This window comes from Littorina saxatilis, linkage group LG6 (assembly GCF_037325665.1).
Source record: "Littorina saxatilis isolate snail1 linkage group LG6, US_GU_Lsax_2.0, whole genome shotgun sequence".
NCBI classification, from domain to species: domain Eukaryota; kingdom Metazoa; phylum Mollusca; class Gastropoda; order Littorinimorpha; family Littorinidae; genus Littorina; species Littorina saxatilis.
Window position 1 is genome coordinate 23,909,766 of NC_090250.1, and position 23,363 is coordinate 23,933,128.

The window sequence follows — 23,363 nt, forward strand, 5'->3', positions numbered from 1 at the left end:
TGTAGCCAGGGCAGTGTCGGTCTTTAGCGGAGGAGCAACTAAATGGTCACTTTGATGAACAACAAGCACAGGTACATTACCTTCATCACATCAAGCACTCTGACGAAATACGACCGCAGAATCATCGGGCGCGGGGAGTCATGAAACTCCACAAATGCACTGAGACGCAAGAAAGAGTACGTTGCCCGACGATGTGAAAGTGCTCGCAAAGAGGAGATAAGACACGAACATTTCCATGATGCTGAAGCACACTGTAGACAGCTACATTATATCTATCAAGAGGCAATTTTGTTAACTCGTTAAAAACGTATACTTGCTGCCGAGTACTGGCAGGGCAACTAAAACGGCACACTTTAGTATTAAAATAGAGGTAAATGCACAAAGGTTATGAACAGAAAATCTGAAAAAATCTAGGTCTTAAAAAAGGAGGGAGCCTTAAAATAGAGGTAAATGTACAAAGGTTATGAACAGAAAATCTGAAAAAATCTAAGTCTTAAAAAAGGCGGGATAGAAGTAAATGTACAAAGGTTATGAACAGAAAATCTGAAAAATCTAGGTTTTAAAAAGGGGGAAGTCTTAAAGTTGGGAGTCTTAACAGGGGGGTTCCACTGTACGCTGCTAACCATGGCTCACCATTGTATAACCCTTTTACATATGTGACCCTCCACCACGGAATGAGTCGCATGTCACCTTCGCATGATTTTTATATTTTTACATTGTATTAAAGAGTTTTGTATGCTCTATCCAGTGGTAATAACCGTTTTAGAAGCAAAAACGTTTTTGAGTTGTATGCCTGTGACTAAGGTGACCCTCACACTGATACCTGACACCCCCCGGACGTATATTAGGCCTTACGCAGAATTGCGCGATGTGACATCCGACTCATTCCGTGGTAGAGGGTCACATATTTGTCTTACATCTTAACAGCGAGAGTGTTTTATGTAGAGAGGTGTTCAGTCGAGAACAATGTTATTACTTAGTACATATATTTGAATACTAGAATGAATACCCGCTTCGTCGGGAAGAAGTAGAGCCGAATAATACCCGGTTTTGCCGGGAAGAAGTAGAGCCGAAGAAGAAGTAGAGGAATACCCGGCTTCGCCGGGATGAAAGCGTTGTGGACAGTGACCTTCTAAAAATAGTAACGGGAATATCTGGCTTCGCCGGGATGAAAGCGTTGTGGACAGTGACCTTCTAAAAATAGTAACGGGAATATGGATTGACGCCACACGAAGGAAGGGAGATAAACGCAAAACACTGGAGAAGATAAGGAAGAGTTACTGGGAATGGATCTGGGAAGATGAACAGAAAAACCAAAATCGGTTCAGCGCTGCGCGCTGAGAGCACGTGTTGAAAATTCTCATCGACCAGGTTGTGTCCGGGGTCTACCTGAATATGCCCAACAAATTTGAAGCAGATCCATCGAGAACTTTGGCCGTGCATCGCGAACACACACACACACACAAAGACACAAGTCGTATATATATATATAGATATTGCTAATGTTGTACTTGTAGTGTTTCGTTTGTCTTACATGCACCACCACTGCAATTTCTCCATGTGAGACAATAACGTTATTTTGATTAGCTTTGATTTGATTCAAGATTTGATGGCTGCAAACAATGTTGAGCATGGCTTTTGTTCTTCCATCAGGTGGACACCTCGGCCACTCCAAGCTTGCTGGGCTGGGTGGTGGCGGCCTACAGTCTGGGTCAGCTGGTGGCCTCCCCGCTGTTCGGCCTGTGGTCAGCCTACCGGAAGGCGCGTGAGCCACTCGTGGTGTCCCTCCTGCTGCAGATGGGCGCCAACGTCTTCTACGGCTACGTTCAGAGTATCCATGGCAACGGCGGGGGGTACCTCATCCTGTCCAGGGTCATCATGGGTCTTGCTTCTGGTGAGTCAAAGGCTTTCGCTTGCTATCTTTTCTCATGTTGGAATTGGGAAGCCCTTATTCTATGTTGGGATGGGGAGGGGAGGAGAGTGGGTGGGGGGGGGGGGGGGGGGGGGGAGGGGGGGATGGGTGATAGTTTTTTTTGGGGTAGCAGTGTTGGTGGTTTTGCGGGATGGGGGTCCAATGTGCAGGGTATCCCTGGCTAGGGTGGCGGGGGGGTACCTTATTCTAGTTTCTTTGCGGTAAAACCTCTAAAACAAATAGACGGATTCCGGAAATGAATGTGTCGGGTTGGTATGGGTTGTGAAACAGTGCGCACCCTTGCTTGTTCGGGGACAAATAATCCGGCGACACGTGATTTCTGTTCACGTGTTTGAGACACACACCCGGTCGCTAGTGACTGGCCTAAAATGTCACGTTGGAAGACCCGACAGAATTATTTCCAAATAACGTCTATTAGGGATCGGGTAGAAGGCGACTGGAGTCGGTCTGAGGATGTATATGTCTTACCCCCCCCCCCAACACACACACACACACACACACATCACATTTTGTTCATTGTCCATGAGAACATTTCACTATTTTTAACTCTCAAGCAGTTTAACACTTAAATGGTCAATAAGAAATGTTAAATGGTCTAAAAGCAATTTCCAATCGGAATAAAAAAAGAATAGCTTCGTTTTAAACATATGGTATGTGTATTTCTTGTGTACAGGCAATGCTGCAGTGGTCAGGGCTTACGTGTCCGGAGCGACCACCCTGGCGGAACGTACAGGTGCTATGAGCAGCGTCAGCATCTTCCAGTCTGTTGGCTTCATCTTGGGACCAGGTGAGATAGATAGAGAGACAGAAATAGAGACAGAAAGAGAGAAAAAGAGAGCTATTCTGTCTGTGTCTCTGACAGAAGGGGTGTCGGGAGGTAAGTGTCAGAACAGACAACAGGCAGACAAACAGTCATTACCACGTACACAAGCAAATAAACAGACTAAACATTTATTTATTTATTTTTTTTTTTTTCATTCTCTTTTCTCTTTTTGCTTGTCCCGACACTTGTTCCTTCTCCCAGTATGCTACCACGCCGCCCCGTCCCAGCACTCACTGCAACATCCACCCCTGAACTTCGTTCTGCCGCCAGACTTTTGTCGAATCAGTGAGCCCCCAGTGTTGGTCAGACACCTGGGCACCCTCACTAATTCTACAGACACTCCAGGGAAGGATGTCAGGCCGCTGCGGTAGGCTACCCTCGGAAGATGACACTGCACTGCTGCTGAGTCACTTCGACGGTGTTCAGTATTGGTCCTGTTCCTGGCAAGGGACACAGGCACCGCTACCTACTAAGCCCTCTACTTACGACACTGACTGTTAAGTCGCGGAGCCAGACTGAGTGAGCGTCTCCTCAGAGAGCAGACCGCCACTGCGTCCTTCCGTCGACCCCCCCCGGAGCATCCCAGGCCGGCAGCAGAATATTCAGGGATGGCTGGAACAGGAACACTGGAACCAAGGTCACCATGAGAGCCCTGAGCAGGAAGGGTCACAAGAATCGAGACAAGTTTCTTTTATTTTTGCACTTTCTGCGTCAATCGCATTCGTGAAGTGAATGACACTCGGCTGTGTGATCCCAGCCTTCCCATTGGAACTTTAGCACTTCCACTCAGGGTAGGAGCCGACCGAAGCTCGAAAAACCCACCCACCCCTTATGGGATTCGAACCACGATCTCCCGGCCCGCAGTCCGACGCGCTAACCACTGCGCCACGGGGGCCGGTACTAAACATTTGTTAGTTTGTTTTTGAACGGGCTTTTACTTACTTGTATTTTCCTATCTCCAGTGATTCAGACACTGCGAGTACTGATCAAGTTTTCAACCTATCTTCCACTTTGACCGGCACGGTTGGCCTAGTGGTAAGGCGTCCGCCCCGTGATCGGGAGGTCGTGGGTTCGAACCCCGGCCGGGTCATACCTAAGACTTTAAAATTGGCAATCTAGTGGCTGCTCCGCCTGGCGTCTGGCATTATGGGGTTAGTGCCAGGACTGGTTGGTCCGGTGTCAGAATAATGTGACTGGGTGAGACATGAAGCCTGTGCTGCGACTTCTGTCTTGTGTGTGGCGCACGTTATATGTCAAAGCAGCACCGCCCTGATATGGCCCTTCGTGGTCCGGCTGGGCGTTAAAGCCATATGTACCCGATGACTATACACGCTAATTGCTTTACCAACAGCTGGAGACATGCTAAATTAAGTTCCCTGCAAAATATTGTGGTCTAGGACCCCTTCAATGTTGAGATATGTTAATTTTCATTTTGATCTGGATCGTCCTATTTATAGATTTGCCAACAGAGGTAGCGTTGACGCAAGGGAAATAACTCCGCGTCTTTGTTTACATCCAAAGTTTTTGAGACTCTAAAACAAGCTGTAATGCATGTATATGGTCCGCGCATGGCGACATATCGTCATTACATGGTCTTATGGTGCGTTTGACATCGATTATGGGCAAACTACACTTTGTAAACACGGGAGCGCGTACATATGCCTTTAAGCAAACAAACTAAAAAATCTTCCACTTTCTTTTCTCTTTCTATCTGCCAGTGATTCAGACGCTGCGAGTACTGATCAAGTACCGAGGCCCCGTGGAGAAGTCGTGGCATGTACACCAACCCGGTGTAACACGAAATTTTTACTCCACTAAAAGTTTACTCCGGAGTAAAAATTTCGTACGAAATTCTTACTCCGAGTACACCTTTCGTACGAGAAAAGAACTCCCCAAGGCACGAAAAAATTACTCCCTCCACGAATTTTTTACTCCCCATTTTTTGGCTCACGAAGTGTAGCCTATGCGATCGTAACTTTGTCTGTCTGTGCGTGCGTGCGTATGTGCGTATGTGCGTGCGTGCGTGCGTGTGTATGTCTGTGGTAGAAACTTTAACATTTCGTCATTTGAAGACGTCACATTATGGCGTAAGAGGGTTAGACGTCACGCGAAGGAATGTCTCGGTCATTGTTATTTTGAGCGGGCCGAGACTAGTTGGCAGTCGTGTCTGTAAGTAGGCTACATGCAAGACAGATCTAGATCTAGTGTCTCTCTTTCTTGCACAGTGTCACCAATGCTTACTGTGTGTGTGTGTTGTGTGTGTATGTGTGACGGAGTGATTGAGTTTGTGTTACTGTTTGCATGTCGATTTCTTACGTGAGCCTTGAAGGCTTCGCCTCTTGTTTTACTTCCAGTAAAAATCTCGTACGCGAAAATTGGATGCGGGCGAAGGGATAATGCCAATATGTGATCTCGCGCAAACGAAAGTCGCGCTACCCTCCCTCCACCCCTTCCACCACCAAAACTAACAGGGGACAAGGGAGTAAAAATTTCGTACACCTGGCATGAGAGTGTTAGGGTAAAGTAATTTATTCATTATTTATTCGTCAGGGGAGTAACATTTTAGTACGAAATGTTTACTCGGAACTCCCCTGTCGTGGGGAGTAATTTTCTCGTGTAATGGGGGAGTACTTTTTTTCGTAAAGGGAGTAACATTATTTGTACGAAATGTTTACTCCGGAGTAAAATCTCGTGGGAGTAATTTTCTCGTGTTACACCGGCTTTCCTGTGTGTTCCGTTGTTCATCTTCTTTCTTCTATCTGTCTCTCTGTCCACAGTGATTCAGACGCTGCTAGTACTGATCAAGTACCCAGGCCCTGTGGAGAAGTCGTGGCTTCACTTCAACATGTACACCACCCCTGCCTTCCTGGCTGCAGTGCTCGCTGTCGTCAACTTCGTGCTACTACTCACCATCTTCCAGCTGCACACGGTCGATGACTCGGGGATAATCAATGTCGCCGTCAACGACGATGACGACGAGGAGGAGGAAATGGGTTCGTGTGTTGTGCTCAACTTTTTGAGGGTTGAATAAGAGTAAACGTCCGAGTTGGTTTGTTGTTGTTGTTTCTTGAATCTTAGGGGAGAGACCGATTCAGAATTCATCTTTTTTTGTTTTGCTCTCCATCCACTCTTCCCAGGTTTAGCGTATCACAGCAACTGTGTGTGTGTATGTGTGTGTGTGTGTGTATGTGTGTGTGTGATAGAGAGAGAGAGAGAGAGAGAGAGAGAGAGAGAGAGAGAGAGAGAGAGAGAGAGAGAGAGAGGGGGAGGGGGAGTGGGCAGAGAGAGAATGGGTTGGGTGGGTTGTGGAGAGACTGAGAGGGTGGTTAGAGAAAGACAGAGAGAGATGTAGGCAGAGAGAGAACGTGAGGAGAGCGAGGGGCGGGACGGATAGACGGAGAGAGAGGGGGGAGCATAGAAAGCGAGAGAAAGGTTCACGTCAATTTCTTGTGAGACATTTTACACATAATTTCGTTTCTCCCCTAGGAATAGGATAGCATGAAACATTTCCAACAATTATTTCCACCATTTGTGATTGCAGAGAAAAAAGACAAGGTGGGCAACACTGGTCCACCAGACTTCGTCGCCATTTTCGTCAGCATGTACCTCTTCTTCATCGTTTTCTTCATGTTCACCATCTTTGAGACGTGAGTAGCTTTGCTTGTCTTTTTACCTGTTGGACTCTTTCTGTCTGTCTGTCTGTCTGTCTGTCTGTCTGTCTGTCTGTCTGTCTGTCTGTCTGTCTGTCTGTCTGTCTGTCTGTCTGTCTTCTTTGTCGTTTTCTTCATGTTCACTATCTTTGAGACGTGAGTAGCGATGCTTGTCTTCTGACCTGTTGGATTCTGTCTGTCTGTCTGTCTGTCTGTCTGCCTGCCTGCCTGTCTCTTTTCTTCATCGTTTTCTTCATGTTCACTATCTTTGAGACGTGAGTAGCAATGCTTGTCTTCTTGCCTGTTGGTATATGTCTGTGTCTGTGTGTCTGTCGGTCGGTCGGTCGGTCTGGCTGGCTGGCTGGCTGGCTGTCGGTCGGTCAGTCAGTCAGTCTGTCTGTCGGTCAATCGGTCTGTCTGTCGGTCAGTCGGTCGGTCGGCGGTCAGTCTGTCGGTCTGTCGGTCGGTCGGTCTGTCTGTCTCTCATGTTCACATCTATTTTCAGGTTCACCGTCCGAGACTGGCGAACCCATATCTCTGTTCCGTCTGTCTATCCGGCCATGTGTTTGTTTGTCTGCCTGTCTTTCCATCTCTTTGTCTGTCTGTCTGTCAGACCGCCTGGTTGTTGGCCTGTTTGAAGGGATGGATACATTAGTGCTGGTGCTTGAAATTTCTTGTTTGCAGAAATTGAAATGAAAGAAATAATACAATGTTAAGTGAAATCTAATTGTTGGCATGTTTCAGAATCGGCACGCCTTTGTTAATGGACATGTACGGGTGGTCTAAATCTGAAGCGGCGTTTTACATGGGTATCATGCTGGCCTCTGCTGGCTTTCTGGCCATTGGTGTCTTCATCGTCATCAAGATCCTGGCCAACAAGTGAGTGTTGTTAATTTATTAATTTAAAATAGGAACGAACAAGCAATAACCAACACACTTCCCACTTCATTCGTCTCATTATTATTTGTCTGTCTACTATAAAGACCATTGGATCGATGTAGGTGTGAATGTCTTGTTATGTTACATAAATTAAAACGTGCAAGCAACTTACCAGTTATGTTTGTTGAATAACCTAAAACACACAATTCCGACTGTAATGGTCTCAGATACGTTCATGCCTTTTGCTCACGATTTTTTGATTTTCAAGGATTTTTCTTCTGACTCTTTCAATTTAGTTTTTTCTTTTACTTACGGCTGTGTCATTTTTTTTCTCCAAATGTGTTAGTGTTGTTTTGTTTCTATTTTGGTTTTTGTTTGTTTGTTTATTTGCTGTTGTTATTGTTGCTTTTCATTGTTTTCTTAGCGGTTTTTACATGTTTGTTTCTGTCCTTTTTTAAAATGTTCTTGTATTTCTTCTTTTTGTGTTTACTTCTCGTGCTCCTTGGCCCTTTCTTAGTATCCTGTCATTTTTTTTTATTTCAGGGGTGTTGACGAACGCAGACTACTCGTAGCTGGTTATATATTTTGCTTTTTCGGCTTCTTCACCTACCTTCCCTGGGGCAACGACCTGCCTGTCATAGGCTATGCACGTGAGTCTCCCTTATTGGAAACTTAAGACCTCTAAAATAGACCATGATCTGAAAGAAATTCAAGTTTTACGCCCTCACAGCAAAGCCATTAGGGGCATATTCCCGGGTTTTAACCCGACTTTAGATGAGATACCCAAGTGTATGCGTGTTTAAGGTGGTATCAGCCATATCACATACGTTTCGTTCATCTCAGATTAATTGTTTGTTTGCCTGTCTTCTATAAAGACCATTGGCTCGACGTACACTTTTGTGAATGTTTTGTTTTTTCAAAAAAATAAACGTTCTATTAACTAACCATTCTTTTTATATTTAGTCAAGTTTTGTTATATTTTGATTATGTCAAATGACATAATTCCTTTGACATAATTCCGGAAAAATGAATGAATTAATTAATGAAAATGAAAAAATGAATTAAAATAATCACAATTAATATTCTGTTAAATTATTTTTCTACTTCCGTCTCTCTGGGCAGCTGTGTACACCGCAGCAACAATAATCCCCAGCCAGCCGTTTATCAGCACACACTCCTTCGTGCTTCCCTGGCAACAAGACCGACCACCCGCCTGGCAACAGCAAGGGAAGCAACTCACAGACCACCGGCAAGACTTCGCCCACAACATGTTTCAAAACTCAACTGCAGCTATTCCACAGAATGGTGTTGCAAGACTACGTACTGCTTCTGAAGCGGTAAAAGGCTTTGCTGCTAAATTTTCTGAGCACAAGAACAGGATTGGCGTTTCAAAAGACAACGAAAGTGTGACAGTTAGAAGAAGAAGGCGTGATGTGAAGTCAAGTATATTAACAAAGGCTTATCTCAACAAAGTTGAAAAACTGGATGCAATGATCAAAAGTATGACAGAAGCATCTCTAAACAAAGCAACAAGACAGGGATCTAAATCATCGTTGCCATCATCATCAACGATATTGTCAACAACAACAACAACAGTAACCGTAGCAACAGCAGAATCTGGAACTTCACAAACCTCACCATCATCAGACATAATAACCGCAACATCAGAATCCAGCATAACAACAGCCAATTCTACACTTAAACCCAACACAACAACATCAGCCACCACTATTATAACAGCGTCTCACACCACATCCTTTACACCAGAATCCAACATAACAATAGCGGCCGAACCTAGCATATCATCGTCCGACTCAACATTCTCTAAACCAGAATCCAACACAACATCAACCACAACAACACCAGTGTCCACAACTTCACCAGCGTCCAACAGCACCACCAACACCACCGTGGCACCAGAAGGGTGTCCGTGGAATTTCGGGTGGTGCGGGCAGGTACCCAAGGTTCGGCTGTTCCAGTTTATCCTGGGTACTGCCTTTATCGCCATTGGCTACCCCACCTGTAATGTCATGACTTACACGCTTTACTCCAAGGTGCTGGGGCCTCAGCCACAGGTATGTTGGGAGTATTTGATGTATTGTTCTGTGTAAGCGTTGCGGTGAGTGCTTGAGTGAGAGAGACCGAGAGAGAGAGAGAGAGAGAGAGAGAGAGAGAGAGAGAGAGAGAGAGAGAGAGAGAGAGAGAGAGAGAGAGAGAGAGAGAGAGAGAGAAACAGAGAGAGAGAAACACACACACAGAGAATGAGAGTGGACTTTATTTTACAGGGATAATCTGTCCTTGGGACGACAAGCACACAAAACAAAAACTACCAATTTACACTAACACAGGAACACTATAGAAGTTAGAGAAGGGGGGGGGGGGGGGGGGGGTAACCACTCGCTACATAATTTCATGACGAACTGGTGTTTTATTCAGTTGTCCTGTCAGATTGGAATATATCTCCTACCATCAACATTCTCTCCTAACTTGCAAATTTGGTTTTAATTTCAGAAGTACGTGTAGGCTTAAACACTTCCGTGCATCACCCTTTAATATCTGTATTACTTCAAGAGACATTTTAGGGTCACCACTAAAAACCTTATAGTTTGTTGCTGATCCTAAACATACTTATTATATATTATATATCCATAAATTGTTGAATAAAACACTGTTTAAACCAAGTGGCATATGTGAGAGCCTGGGGAATCCTTTTCAACTTCTGACGGTCGATCTTTATTTTGTTGTTGTGCGTTTACAGGGTCTGTGGATGGGTTTCATCACAGCGTGCGGCAGCCTGGCCCGTACCCTGGGCCCCATATTTGTGGCTCAGATCTACGACGCCTTTGGCCCCCGAGTCACGTTCGCCGCCAGTTGTGCCATTTTGCTCATCACTATCGTCGTCAACTGCGTGTGGTTTCGCCGTCTTTTGCCCTATGCCGTCACGCCGTACAGAAAGCGCAGAGACAGCAGAGACAGTGTCGACAGTGAGGACAGTGCAGGTTTGCCGAGTTCTGGGGGGCTGCAGTAATGGCACAACAGCGTGTCTTTATTTTGCCGTATTTTGCCATCCCGCCGTACAAAAAGAACAGACAGCAGGGAGAGTGTCGGCAGTGAGGACAGTGCAGGTTTGCCCACTTCTGGGGGGTTGCAGTTATTGAACAACAGCGTGTCGTTTCGCCGTATTATGCCATCCCGCCGTGCGTACAGACTAGGAGAGAGTGAGGACACAGGACAGCGCTTGTTTGCCCACTTGTGAGGGGCTGTAGTAATGGAACAACAACGTGTCGTTTCGCCGTATTATGCCATCCCGCCGTGCGTACAGACTAGGAGAGAGTGAGGACACAGGACAGCGCTTGTTTGCCCACTTGTGAGGGGCTGTAGTAATGGAACAACAACGTGTCGTTTCGCTGTATTTTGCCATCCCGCAGTACACAAATCACAGAGACTGTAGGAGAGAGGACACATGATAGTGCAGGTATGCACTCCTCTGGTACGGTAGGACTGCATTAAGGCCAAAAAAAAAATAGGTCTGTTTACGGTAACCCGACCGACCCTAGTTTTTTCGCGCGACCCTAGACTTTTTTTTGGCATTTGGGAAAAAAAATAAAAAAAAAAATAAAAAAAAATAAAAATTGGTTTTTTTGCAAAATAACGTAAAAATATGGTTTTTTGGAAGAAAAAAAAAAATCCCGACCTACCGACCCTATTATTTTGGCCTAAGTTACCGTAAACAGACCTATTTTTTTTTGGCCTAATAGAACAACAGTGTGTCGTTTCGCCGTACCATAACGCCACCACGCCTTACAGAAATCCTGGTGACAGTAGGGGAACTGAGGACACTGATGATAATGTTTGCCATCTTCTGGGCGACTGCAGTGAACTTACTACGATCGAATTCTGCGCTGTCTCAAGAATTGGCGTCAGCAATCGATCTAGATCGAAGCCTGGACGGTCTGGAGTGACTGTCGCAAGCCAAACTGCAATGTCCGCTCAAGACGATGCCTTTCTCTTTCAAAAACATGCGCATTGTAGATCATTGCCCACTGTGTTGGTATGGGCGTGTTTATAAAACTTGACTCACCTTCAAGAAATATAACTTGACATAGTTATTTCTGAACGTCGTCTAATCGTATTGCAACGAGATCCCACACAGAGTTGTTTTTTCTGAACGTTGTCTACTCGTGTTGAAACAAGTCCCAAACTCTGTTTTGCTTCCTTTGAGAATTACAATGATCAATAGTAATTCATGAACTGTTTCGCGAAGGGTGCACTTCATGAAGATTTTCAACAAAAAAAGCCAACGCTACAGAATCCCGAGAGAATACCAATGCCATATTGTGTCATAAAGACGGCACCAGAACTGTCGTTTCTTTGAGGATTGCTGCAGCATTACACATGGGAAACATGGGGATTGTTTTATCTTGATGAATTCCAGAAGTATTACCACAAGGAAGCTCCGAGGTCGTCATTTTGGGAAAGACTTTCCGCTGTCCCTACCGCCTAGTGTTGTACAGAGATTATACCGGGTCTTCCATCTCGTGATAGCACTGTATTGTATCACTACTTTCAAGGAACACTGTCTCTAGCGGGTAGTGGTGTACATGTACAGAGATTATACCGGGTCTTACTGCTTGTGATAGCACTGTATTGTATCACTACTATCTGTATCAAGGAACACTGTTGTCCCAAATAGGGATGCTGTGTTAGTATTCCCACATACCATATTGCAACCGGAACTTACATTTTTGTAAGATGAAGGAGGGGTGTGTGTTTTTGTGTGTGTGTGTTTGTTTTTTGGGTTTGGGTGTGTGTGTGTGTGTGTGTGTGTTTTGGGGGAGGGGTTTATTGAAGGAGTCTTGATTGAGCACCTTGCATCAGAGGAATGGACATTTTTTTTATTGAGTGTATGTTTATGGGTGGGTGGGTGGGTGGGTGGGGTATTGAGGTAGTGTCGCGGTAGCAAACTTGCATCAGATGTATGGGAGTTATGAGCGTGTTATCCACTTTAGAGCTAGAAAGGCGGAAATCACTGTTTCAGCTGAAGGAGTGGAGAAAAATCTGTTCTGCAATATCAGATGCTGTAAAAATAAAACATGATAAAAAGGATAATACTTCTAATAATGATAATACTACTAATTATCCCACAAATACTTACTACTACTACTACTAACTACTACTACTACTACTACTACTACTACTACTACTACTACTACTACTACTACTACTACTACTACTACTACTACTTATACAAAATAATAATAGGAGGGTATTCATATGGCGCAAATCCTATGGTTCTAAGCGCCTTTTCTAAAATTTAAAATCAGTGAGTTAACGATTTTCTGGTTGAAAACATAACACAAGATCTCGAGTCAAACGTGAATGAACAGAACACTGTTGGTTTGTCTAGTTAAGTTTTGCGATGATAGTGGCAGTTCAGGTTTGCAGAGAGAGTGTGTGTGTGTGTGTGTGTGTGTGTGTGTGTGTGTGTGTGTGTGTGTGTGTGTGTGTGTGTGTTTGCAGAGAGTCCCCTGGAAGTGACTTTTTTTTTTTATCTTGAATGAAAGCAAAGTGCAAAATTAACCACAGAAGTGCAATTCGTTTGTGTGATTTTGAATTATTCATTGGTTGTGCTTAATATTGATTTTTCTTATCTTCAACTTTTTACAACTGAAATGAGCACATTTTCAAAGTGATGATTTGAAATTATTTATTGGTTGTGCTTCATATTTTTCTCTCTCTTGTTTTCATATTTGTAAGAAAAGTGAACACATTCGCAAAGTGATTTCCACATCAAATGTCGTAATGATATAAATGGCTTACATGTTGTAAAAGACGATGCCTTGAAAAATTCTAATCCATGTAATGGTAACATGCTGTGTTACCACATATATTAGACCATCACTGTTGTGGATGAGGGGTGGTTTCAGTGAATGTAAAATGATTGTGTGAAATGATGTATGGATGATTTGAGTCATGATACAGTTGTCTTCTTCGGCTACTGTGCTTGATTATCGTCTTGAAGATACAGTGGAACCCCCCTTTTAAGACCTCCACAAATCTGAGATTATACGGTCTTAAAAAGGAGGGAGTCTTAAATTGGGGGGTCTTAAAAGGGGGGTTCCACTGTAAAAAGTGATTGTGGCAAATTTCTATTTTTGTCCTAATAATGTCTTTCGTTGATTTTGCATGTCTTTTGAAAAGGGGGAAGGGGGGGGGGGTTTGGGGGTAGTTGGACTAGAAACCGAGTGTAATGATTTCATTTTGATGTTTATTGAGAAATGTTATTAAGAATTGAAAGTTAATGCATTTTGTCATTGCTTCGACCATCTTGGATTCATTCCAGTCACATTTTAAGATAGGTCACAGCGTCTTTTATTTTTGTCCGTTGTGTCTCTTGCTTGTCAACTTTGAAGGCCTATAGATTGAAGTTCTTGTGAATAAATGATTTTTTGAATTGATTTAAATTTCTTGTCTTTTGATTTTGGTTAGATACGTTTTGATACACATTATAGTTGATGAAGAACAGAGTCGTTTCCAGTCCGTCTCTCCCTTTTGCTCTGTATTTTTCTCTCACTTGTATCTCTGACTCCAACGCGAGTCAAAGGACATACACACGAGGAAGGCCATACACACCCGCCTCTGTCTCTTTCTCTCTCTCTTTGTCTCTCTCTCTGTCTCTTCTTTTCTGTCGCTCTGCCTGTCTGTCTGTCTATGTCTGTCTGTCTTTCTGTCTGTCTTTCTGTCTGTCTGTCTGTCTTTCTGTCTGTCTCTCTGTCCCTGTCCCTGTCTCTCTCTGTCGGTCTCTCTCTCTCTCCCCGGGTCTCTCTCTCTAAAGGTTCGACAAGCACCAAATAGTGACAGCAACAAGAATTATTCAAGGGAAACATCCAAGGGGGGAAACCCAATACTTACCAATAAACTATCAACATCTGTAGATTGTTCCCCTTTAGTTATCGGATTCTTGTGCAACATTAATTTTGAGTGCAATTTTGTCGCACGGCTTCGTGGTTTATTACTGCATGAAGTTATTTTGTTTTCTTATCTAATTAATATCCGTTAGAATGTGCACATGAATGCAGTAGCGACTAACGATGACCTCGTGATCTCAATCCGAAGAAGAAACTTTATTTATCTTGTGTACTACGATCTTTTTACATTTAGTCAAGTTTTGACTAAATGTTTTAACGTAGAGGGGGGAATCGAGACGAGGGTCGTGGTGTATGTGTGTGTGTGTGTGTGTGTGTGTGTGTGTGTTTGTGTGTGTGTGTGTGTGTGTGTCTGTGTAGAGCGATTCAGAGAAAACTACTGGACCGATCTTCATGAAACTTGACATGAGAGATCCTGAGTATGGTATCTCCAGACGTTTTTTAAATTTTTTTGATAAATAACTTTGATGACGTCATATCCGGCTTTTCGTGAAAGTTGAGGCGGCACTGTCACGCTCTCATTTTTCAACCAAATTGGTTGAAATTTTGGTCAAGTAATCTTCGACGAAGCCCGGACTTTGGTATTGCATTTCAGCTTGGAGGCTTAACAATTAATTGATGAGTTTGCTCATTAAAGTTGTCATTAAAATCGATTTTTCGCAAACAGACTTAAAATTGATTGCATCGTATTCTTCATCATATTCTGAATCTAAACATATAATACATATGTCATGTTTACTCTTAAAATGTGATCACAATTAACGAAAATAGATTAATTAGTCTTACGATAAAAATTTAAGAAATCGATCCAAAAATGATTTCATCTTATTCTTTATCATTTCCTGATTCCAAAAACATATAGATATGATAGGTTGTATTCAAAACAAGCTCCGAAAGTTAACAAGAATACAGAAAAGCGCGCTTTCCTGCTTAGCACAATACGCTACCGCGCTATTCTGGCGTGTTAATTTCACTGCGTTTTGCACGTGGAAGGTGAGCGATTTCCTTCTCGCGGGGATTGACGAAGCTGTACTGTCTTGGTGAAAAACTACAGTGCGTTCAGTTTCATTCCGTGAGTTCGACAGCTTGACTAAATGTAATAATTTCGCCTTACGCGACTTGTTAAACCATGGTTATGATTTATCATAGCAAACTGGGACATATGCTGAATTGATCAGGTTACCGTGATCAGCACAGTGGCCGGATACATTATCACTTTGTTCAGATTCCATGTGCTCATGGTTACTTTTAGTGAGCCTGTAACAATGTTACTATCGCAACCACTGTGCGAGAAAATGTGGACTTACGATATTTCCAGTTTTCCAGCATACCTATTATCGTTTGAATTAGATCTAGATCGTATAATTAGTAAGTATTTCTGTGGTGGCAATTAAATCGTAAGAAAATCGTGACTCTTTTAATCGTTTTCATGTGTAAAAAAACAAGCGTACAGAAAATCATCATAATCCTGACTTGGTTTAGCTAGTTAGCACTATTTCCCTGATGGCAGAAGCAGGATCTAGGAAAATTGAGAACTTCTGTATCAATTTTGTGTTACGTGGAAACACGTGTACACAATAACATCACTGGAATCTCTTGACTTTCTGAAAATGTAGGATAAAGCGACTCAAGGTGGAAACGTTCTGTATGAATTTCGTGTTACGTGGAACACACGTGTACACAATAACATCACTGGGATCTCTTGACTTTCTGAAAATGTAGGATAAAGCGACTCAAGGTGGAAACGTTCTGTGTTAATTTCGTGTTACGTGGAAACACGACGTATTCATAATCTCTTGACTTTCTGAAAATGTAGGATAAAGCGACTCAGTGGAAATTTTGTTTTCCCTTTTCTGCATCATGGTTTCTTCACGCATGGCTGAAGGTTGTGAAACATAGACGCTGTCAGAAAGCACGAAATCCCTGAGTAATGTTGCAGGCGTTGTTTTCCTCGTTTTCGGACATGGCTTAGAGGATCAGACAACCTCGCACCGCTGATGAGGATGCATGAAAGCCAGCCCGCATAATTGGCCAAAACAACAAACATGTATTGACTAAATGCCAAGAAAAGGACAATTCTATGTATTGAGGGATGCATGTGTATTGATTAAAAGCCCAACAATGATGTGCATGGAAAAAAAAAGAACTGGACGATTAAGGGTAGAAGAGAAGACCAGGTTTGGTTTTTGAGAAAGTGCATATGTAAAAACAAACAAATTAGAAGAAGAAGAAGAAATAGAAAACAAAAAGGATTGAAGGTTCAATCAAAGACATAACAAAACATAAACAAGAAATTCCTCCGAGGTAGGAAAAACACCCCCGTTGGTCAAAGGGAAATAACCATTCTCACTGCCACCAACTGAGAAGGTTATTTCCCTTTGACCATTAATATGTGCCTCTATAAGTCCTTGTAGAATATTAATCCACCAATAACACCCTAACCGTGTGTTTGACTGGTCCCAATTTTTGTAAGGACCGTCTCAGGAATGTATAGAACCTGTTCACCAAGTTTGGTGACGATCGGTCGGTTCATTCTTGAGATCTATATGCGAACACAAACACACACCCACACAAACAAACAAACACATCGAGCGAATCCTATACACACCCCTATACCGGGGGTGTAATGACTAGACCCTGGACCTTTTGGTCTTTGAAGTGAACCAGCAAGACACACAACAGACCAGTGACAATAAAGGGTGACGAGTTACCATAGGATGCTGCTTCCACACACACACACATACACGCACACGCACACACACGCACGCACGCACCGACCCACAAACACACACACACTCACACACACACACACACACACACACACACACACACACACACACACACACACGCGCGCGCGCACACACACAATAAACAAACAAATAAATAAATAAAATGAAAAAAAAGATAAGCAAAAATATTATTTTAGCTATAATTAAGTTGACTTTCACTTTGAATTTCTATGAAAGCTAAATTGTCCTTTTGAGTTAGTTAGTTAGTTAGCTGTTGCTTTTCGGGTCCAGCGGACCATAATAGGCCAAATCAGACCCCCGTCCTTTTGAGGTGTTTGAAAAGATTCACCATACGACTGTAACAACACGTTGCTTTCTGTCTCTGAAAATCTCGGAAATATTCCTCAACAAAAGCAGAACTATGTATGATTTTGTAATTTCGATGCTCCATTTTCTGATTTGAACCACATAGCCTAATGGAATACTCCTTCTCCGCGTGGAAACACTTCGCCTCACCATCTCAGATCTAGTCAGGCGTTTATAAGGGATAACATCCCTCCACATACCAACACACACAACAAACAACCAGCCTCTGTACACACTGAGTTAAGTTGGAATGAATTAATGAATGTCGTTTATGATTTAAGGTCATGCAAACCATTAATGACTATTTCAGAAATACATTCATGAAAAATCCAACTATAACCACAGCAAGCAGTCAGGGTGTTGATTTTTGGTATGTGACCAAGCGGAGGGATGTGTTATATGCAAAAGTATGGCCAGGTCTGAGATGCTGAGCTGATCCTTTTTTTTTACGGGAAGGAGTGTGCCTTTATTCTTTTGTAGATGTAACAGCAAAAGCTAGTGAGGCAGAGATGAAAGAGAACCTCTTCGGCCTTGTGAAGCTGATGACATTTCATGTGATGTTCGCTCAACAATTTTAACAGTAATTTTGAGCCGGGGAAATGGCCGTTCAAACAGCATCAAACACAGCATAAATTATACGGCACATGACACGTTCGTGAATGAACAAAATTTGAAGTGCGTGACTGGTCAATGAGAGAGAGAGAGAGAGAGAGAGAGAGAGAGAGAGAGAGAGAGAGAGAGAGAGAGAGAGAGACAGACAGAGAGAGAGACAGACAGACAGACAGACAGACAGACAGACAGACAGACAGACAGAGACCGAGACAGACAGAGATTGAGAGACAGACACGAGATAAAGACACAGCCATCCAGAAGCAGAAAGAATGTGATATGTCGTACACAGAAAACTGGAACACCCAAGTATAAAAAAGTGCTTCTTTACAGCACGCTTTCTCCCGCAAACAGGTGAGATATTTTTCGTTTCGAAGTGATGGCAGCAAGTTGCAAAGCAAGGTGGCAAGGTATGTATACATGTGTCCATACAGTGGAGATTGTGTTTTTCTCTATTCTTTGCTCGTTCCTTTGCTTTTCAGTTTCAACTTCATTCCACCGTGAATTAATTTGCTGACTGACACGTACTCTGATTTTGATTTTACATTTTCGCTATTCTCTTTTATAATTCTCTCTTTGTTTTAAAAAAGATACTATTGCCAACGGCTGGTTTTGTAGCATCAAAAAAAGGGGTATTTTTGGTTTGAGGGTGAACTGCACTTGGTACATTTAAGTTGTTCCCCTGGACTGATTAAGATATTTTTAAAAACAAACTTGAAATAAAACGCCAAAGATATTTTCACATGAAAAATATATAAACACTAATGACCCAAGACTTTTTGGCAGATTAAAGGAAGAAAAGAAGAAAGGGACGGGATGAAAGGAATGTGAAGTGAAGAAACTTTAAGTTGTAGTCGGGCATACAAATCGACAAGAGCGCACCCGCAAACAGAAAATATATTCAAATTCGTGACTAACTCTTCCTGGTCTTTAAAAATCCACAGATCTTACATCCACAAATAAACCGGAAATGTTAAATCATTGGGTAGACGTTGTCTTTTCTTAAAAGTACATTGGCAGTGTCGCCAATTTGTCTAACCCTTGAAATGTGCATGCATTTTCAGGGAGCAAAAACACGCCATCGTTCTCTCCGAAGCTTTTGAATTTAGCATTCTCTGGCAAGTTTATGTCTTCATGTAAGCCCCTGTGACACTGCTGTTTTCAAAAAGGTAAAATTGTCATCGTGCCTTTCATTAATGCATACTGTACCCCCACTATCTCCCATCCCACCCCAATAATATCCAACATTTCAAGTTTATTTATTTATTTATATGGGAGATTTATTTATAGCGCTTGACATTCTCTAAGCGCTTTACATATTATTTTCTGCCGTGTGAGATGGAATTTTTTACACAATATATCACGCATTCACATCGGCCAATAAATCTCAAGCCATTACGGCGAATATTTACTTTTCACGGTCTATGATTCCAAGTCACACGGGTATTTGGTGGACATTTTTTTTTATCTATGCCTATACATTTTTGCCAGGAAAGACCCTTTTGTCAATCGTGGGATCTTTAACGTGCACACCCCAATGTAGTGTACACGAAGTTCCCTCCGAGGTCTCTCCTGTTCTTGTGGGGGTTTTCCCTTCTTGTTGGAGTTTTTATTTTAATTAAAAAAAAAAACATTTTTAAATCTACTACTGTCCTCTTATAACGAACTCGCCAACATGTAACTTTCAACCAGCGAAATGTAGGTGTCTTTTAATGGCTACACATTTTCTAGAACGCGGAACTTGTCACAAATTTTTTTTTTTAATTTTCAATTTCGTTATTTACATACCCATCCTGAAATGATAAAAGTTTGCTCTCACAACCTCGCTTTTTCGAGAACAAAGCTCTGCCGTCGTTTCTTCTCCCTCTATGTCATTCTATACTATTTTACATTTTGAGTGTCTCTGCTCCAAAACACAACGGTCAGACCGAAATTACTGTCACCGGCGAAGACAGGCTGTATTTATTGTCTGGGAAGCCAATACCTTGTCATTTTCACTTGTCTGCGCACACCTAAGCTTCTTTGTAATCTGTCTGACAAAGTCTACAGAAAGGAATAAGAATAGTAATTCGGAGCAAGGCCTTGTTGAATTTGGAGAACAAGCAAAAGGGGTCATTCTTTTCAACTTGGAGTCATACACTGAAATTAGTATTAGTTTTCCCTCCGCCTTTCCAACCTGTCTGTCTTTCATTCCCACAGATAGTCGAACAAAATCGTGTTTTTTTGTTTGTTTTAATTTCTACATTCAAACTTCACTGAATAAGATGGAGAAGGGAATGACGAATTATGACAAATACTCTTCAACAATATATATTATGTGAAGCCTAAAAGAGACTGCAGGAGAGATTGGTGAAATTCGCCTTCCATACCGGAAGTTGACCAAACAAGAAAACATAATGGCTGCAGCAGACGACACCTCGGGCGACTGCCAGTTGACGATGAAATCCTCTGAGGTACGCTAGCTAATGTATTATTTGAACAACGAATATTGTTGATTGTAGGTAAATCTTGAGATTTCACCGTGACATTTCACGACACAACAAATATAACTGCTGTTAGCGGCCACGCATGGTTTTCAATAAATTGTGGTCCGATTTGGTGGGTGGTACCGGGAACATGTCAATACGTCCCAATACCATTACGTCCCAGTACCATTACGTCCCAGTACCATTGCGTCCCAGTACCATTGCGTCCCAATACCATTGGGTCCCAGTACCATTGCGTCCCAGTACCATTACGTCCCAATACAATTACGTGCCATTGCGTCCCCGTACCATTAGGTCCCAATACTAGTGAATTTAATTTCTGAAATGTTACTGTAGCAGTGTAGCGACACGTTTTGTAATAAAAGTGCGTTTTGTAATAAATTTATTACAAATCGTGTTCGGATTACACAATTTTTATTACAAAACGCGTTCAACACGATTTGTAATAAAAATTGTGTCGGTACATAGCAGTATTTCACAAATAGAAAAAAAGAAAAACAGATGTGTACCGGTTAGTCGAGATGAGGTGAAGTGGAAAAAAATAAAAATAAATAAATAAATAAATAACTGTTTGTTCATGGGAGAAAAAAAATCCTTCACGATATAATCAGAAACTGTAAAGGATATTGCATGTCAGTGTGTTTGTTTTGAGGCGCTCCTTGCTTTCCTTACAGGTTTTCTGAGGTAACCATGTTCTTTCTTTTAAAATGAACTGAAGCACGCTAACCTAAACCGAAGTGTAAAATTAATATATGCTCAGTTTAGCGGTGCTCGACACAAAGAAAAATACCGAAACAGTACAGTACACCGCTTTGTATTCCACTGTATGTAATCGAGCATGACATGACTGTATGCTTATTTACTGAGTAGACGATGTTTAAACCCGTTTCTGAGAAAAGCTAGACTGACTGTCCAGTCATCGAACCTTCAGCAAATAGACACCGAGACACACAGATAGCGAAACCCATACACGCACAAATGTAGACACAGACACCTACATACATACGTACATAACACACACACACACACACACTAACACACACACACTGCCCACCGCAGCGTTCAAGCATTGCTCAAGTAACAATTGTGTTGGGACGTAATGGTACGGGGACGTAATGGGATTCCTTTATGGGACGTATCGAGATGCAATTTTCTTGGGACCTATCGACACGCAATTTTGTTGGGACGCAATGGTACGGGACGCAATGGCACTGGGACCCAATGGTATTGGGACCCAATGGGATTGCTTAATGGGACGCAATGAGACGGCATTTTTTTGGGACGCAATGGTACTGGGACACAATGGTACTGGGACGTATTGGCATGACCCCGTGGTACCTTCGAAGTTTTACCCGCTCGGTTGATTCGAACACATACACTGAACGTACTTGACGTTGTTATTCCCAGCAATTAGTGTTGTTCACTTTTACCTATTACACTTTCAATTTTACATGTTTGCTGTGTCTATTATTTCAAAATTATTGTTTTGTTGTCAAGAAGTAAACACACAGTGCGGTGTAGTTGGGCTTGCGTTCGGGCGGTGTACGTAAATTATATCGAACGCCGACTTATGACTGGAGTATGCGGTAGAAAATAGTGCGACATTACAATTCAGAGTCAAGGTCATCCTGAACTCAGGTCAAAAATGAGTTGCTTCCCTTCGGGTCTCATTCTATCCCTGACAGGATGCCTTGGTTTTCTTTCTGTGGGTAAGAAATTGATTTTTTACATATTTAGATCTTTTCATAATGTTTTATGGATATAAGCAGATTCGCGATCGTCGATAATGATTTTTCATGGTGTTGTGTAATTTTTAAATTACAAAGGAATTGATATACATGTAAGACAGTTTCAAGCGAGCTATCTTTCGCGGATGTATTTACTGTGCAAACATCTCTAAAGTGTCACGTGATAATCAACTTTGGCTTCGGTGCGCGCCGGAGCAGACGATTTTTTCTGTAACCAGTTGAGAGTGATGCAAACATAATTATTTCACGGTCTCCTTCCGACAGCAGTCTCAAAATGTCGACTTGTTTTGACCTAACAACGATGTCTTTATCATAACTGTGAAGAACAGAACGGAGATCACTGTCGAAGTCGGCCAATCTGCAATCATTTTCGTCTCGCGAACACTGATCTCGAAAAACATATGGGAGATAACTCTGTATTCTTGTTTTGATAGATTCGCGCAATAATTCAGCATGCTGTCAGAGAGAAACTGGGAATAGCTGTGGACCGATGATTATCAGAATGAGTCAAGGTTTGCTACGTAGAAGCGTGTGTGTGCAAGCCAAGCCATGCATACGTATCAAGCACACACAAACACACACACACACACACACACAACACACACACACACACACACACACACACACTCACACATAACCTTCTGAATTGAACTTTCCAAAATCTGAACTGATGAGTGCCCGACAAGGAAGTCCAATATAAAACATCAATCTCTGTGTCCCATTACCTTGCAGTTGTAAGGCGAACACTCCCAAGTATAAGGTTTATTATCTTGTGTGTAATTAACGCCGACACGCTGGAGTGTGTATTACTTGGTACGCAATTAACACTGGTCGAGACACTCGCATCCATTTGTGACTCGTGTGCTATCAGTTTCTCTTCTCGGTTACAATCTGTGGTACTTAACCTTAAAATCTGAGACCCTGCATGGTCGTGAACCGCGACACTCGGGTTTTGTTCAAGTGTGTGTCTGGCTTCCTGAAAGGCGGGGTAGGGAGGAACTAGAGTAAGGGGTGGACGACGGGAGAGAGAGAGAGAGAGAGAGAGAGAGAGAGAGAGAGAGAGAGAGAGAGAGAGAGACAGAGAGAGAGACAGAGAGGAGAGAGAGAGAGAGAGAGAGAGAGAGAAACATAGAGCATGCGCACTCACTAACATGCACAAGTCTGTGTCTGTGTGTGTGTGTGTTTTGTGTGTGTGTGTGTGTGTTTAGCTCAAT

At 42.6% G+C, this 23,363-nt stretch overlaps 2 protein-coding genes across 3 annotated transcripts in view; both read left to right on the forward strand.

Moving 5' to 3' along the window:
• Positions 1-12,176, forward strand: part of LOC138968798 (major facilitator superfamily domain-containing protein 8-like) — a 22,482-nt gene extending 10,306 nt beyond the window's left edge. For both annotated transcript variants that reach the window (XM_070341441.1, XM_070341442.1), the window contains 8 exons: positions 1,654-1,894; positions 2,607-2,720; positions 5,534-5,749; positions 6,298-6,403; positions 7,151-7,285; positions 7,829-7,935; positions 8,408-9,360; positions 10,044-12,176. In XM_070341441.1, the coding sequence (XP_070197542.1) occupies positions 1,654-1,894; positions 2,607-2,720; positions 5,534-5,749; positions 6,298-6,403; positions 7,151-7,285; positions 7,829-7,935; positions 8,408-9,360; positions 10,044-10,313 (2,142 nt within the window). In that variant the 3' untranslated portion in view covers positions 10,314-12,176. The remainder of the gene's footprint in view (positions 1-1,653; positions 1,895-2,606; positions 2,721-5,533; positions 5,750-6,297; positions 6,404-7,150; positions 7,286-7,828; positions 7,936-8,407; positions 9,361-10,043) is intronic.
• A 6,102-nt stretch (positions 12,177-18,278) lies between these two features.
• Positions 18,279-23,363, forward strand: part of LOC138968799 (serine-rich adhesin for platelets-like) — a 275,839-nt gene continuing 270,754 nt past the window's right edge. Inside the window, exon 1 of the mRNA XM_070341443.1 lies at positions 18,279-18,325. The gene's annotated coding sequence lies outside the window, so the exon portion shown is untranslated. The remainder of the gene's footprint in view (positions 18,326-23,363) is intronic.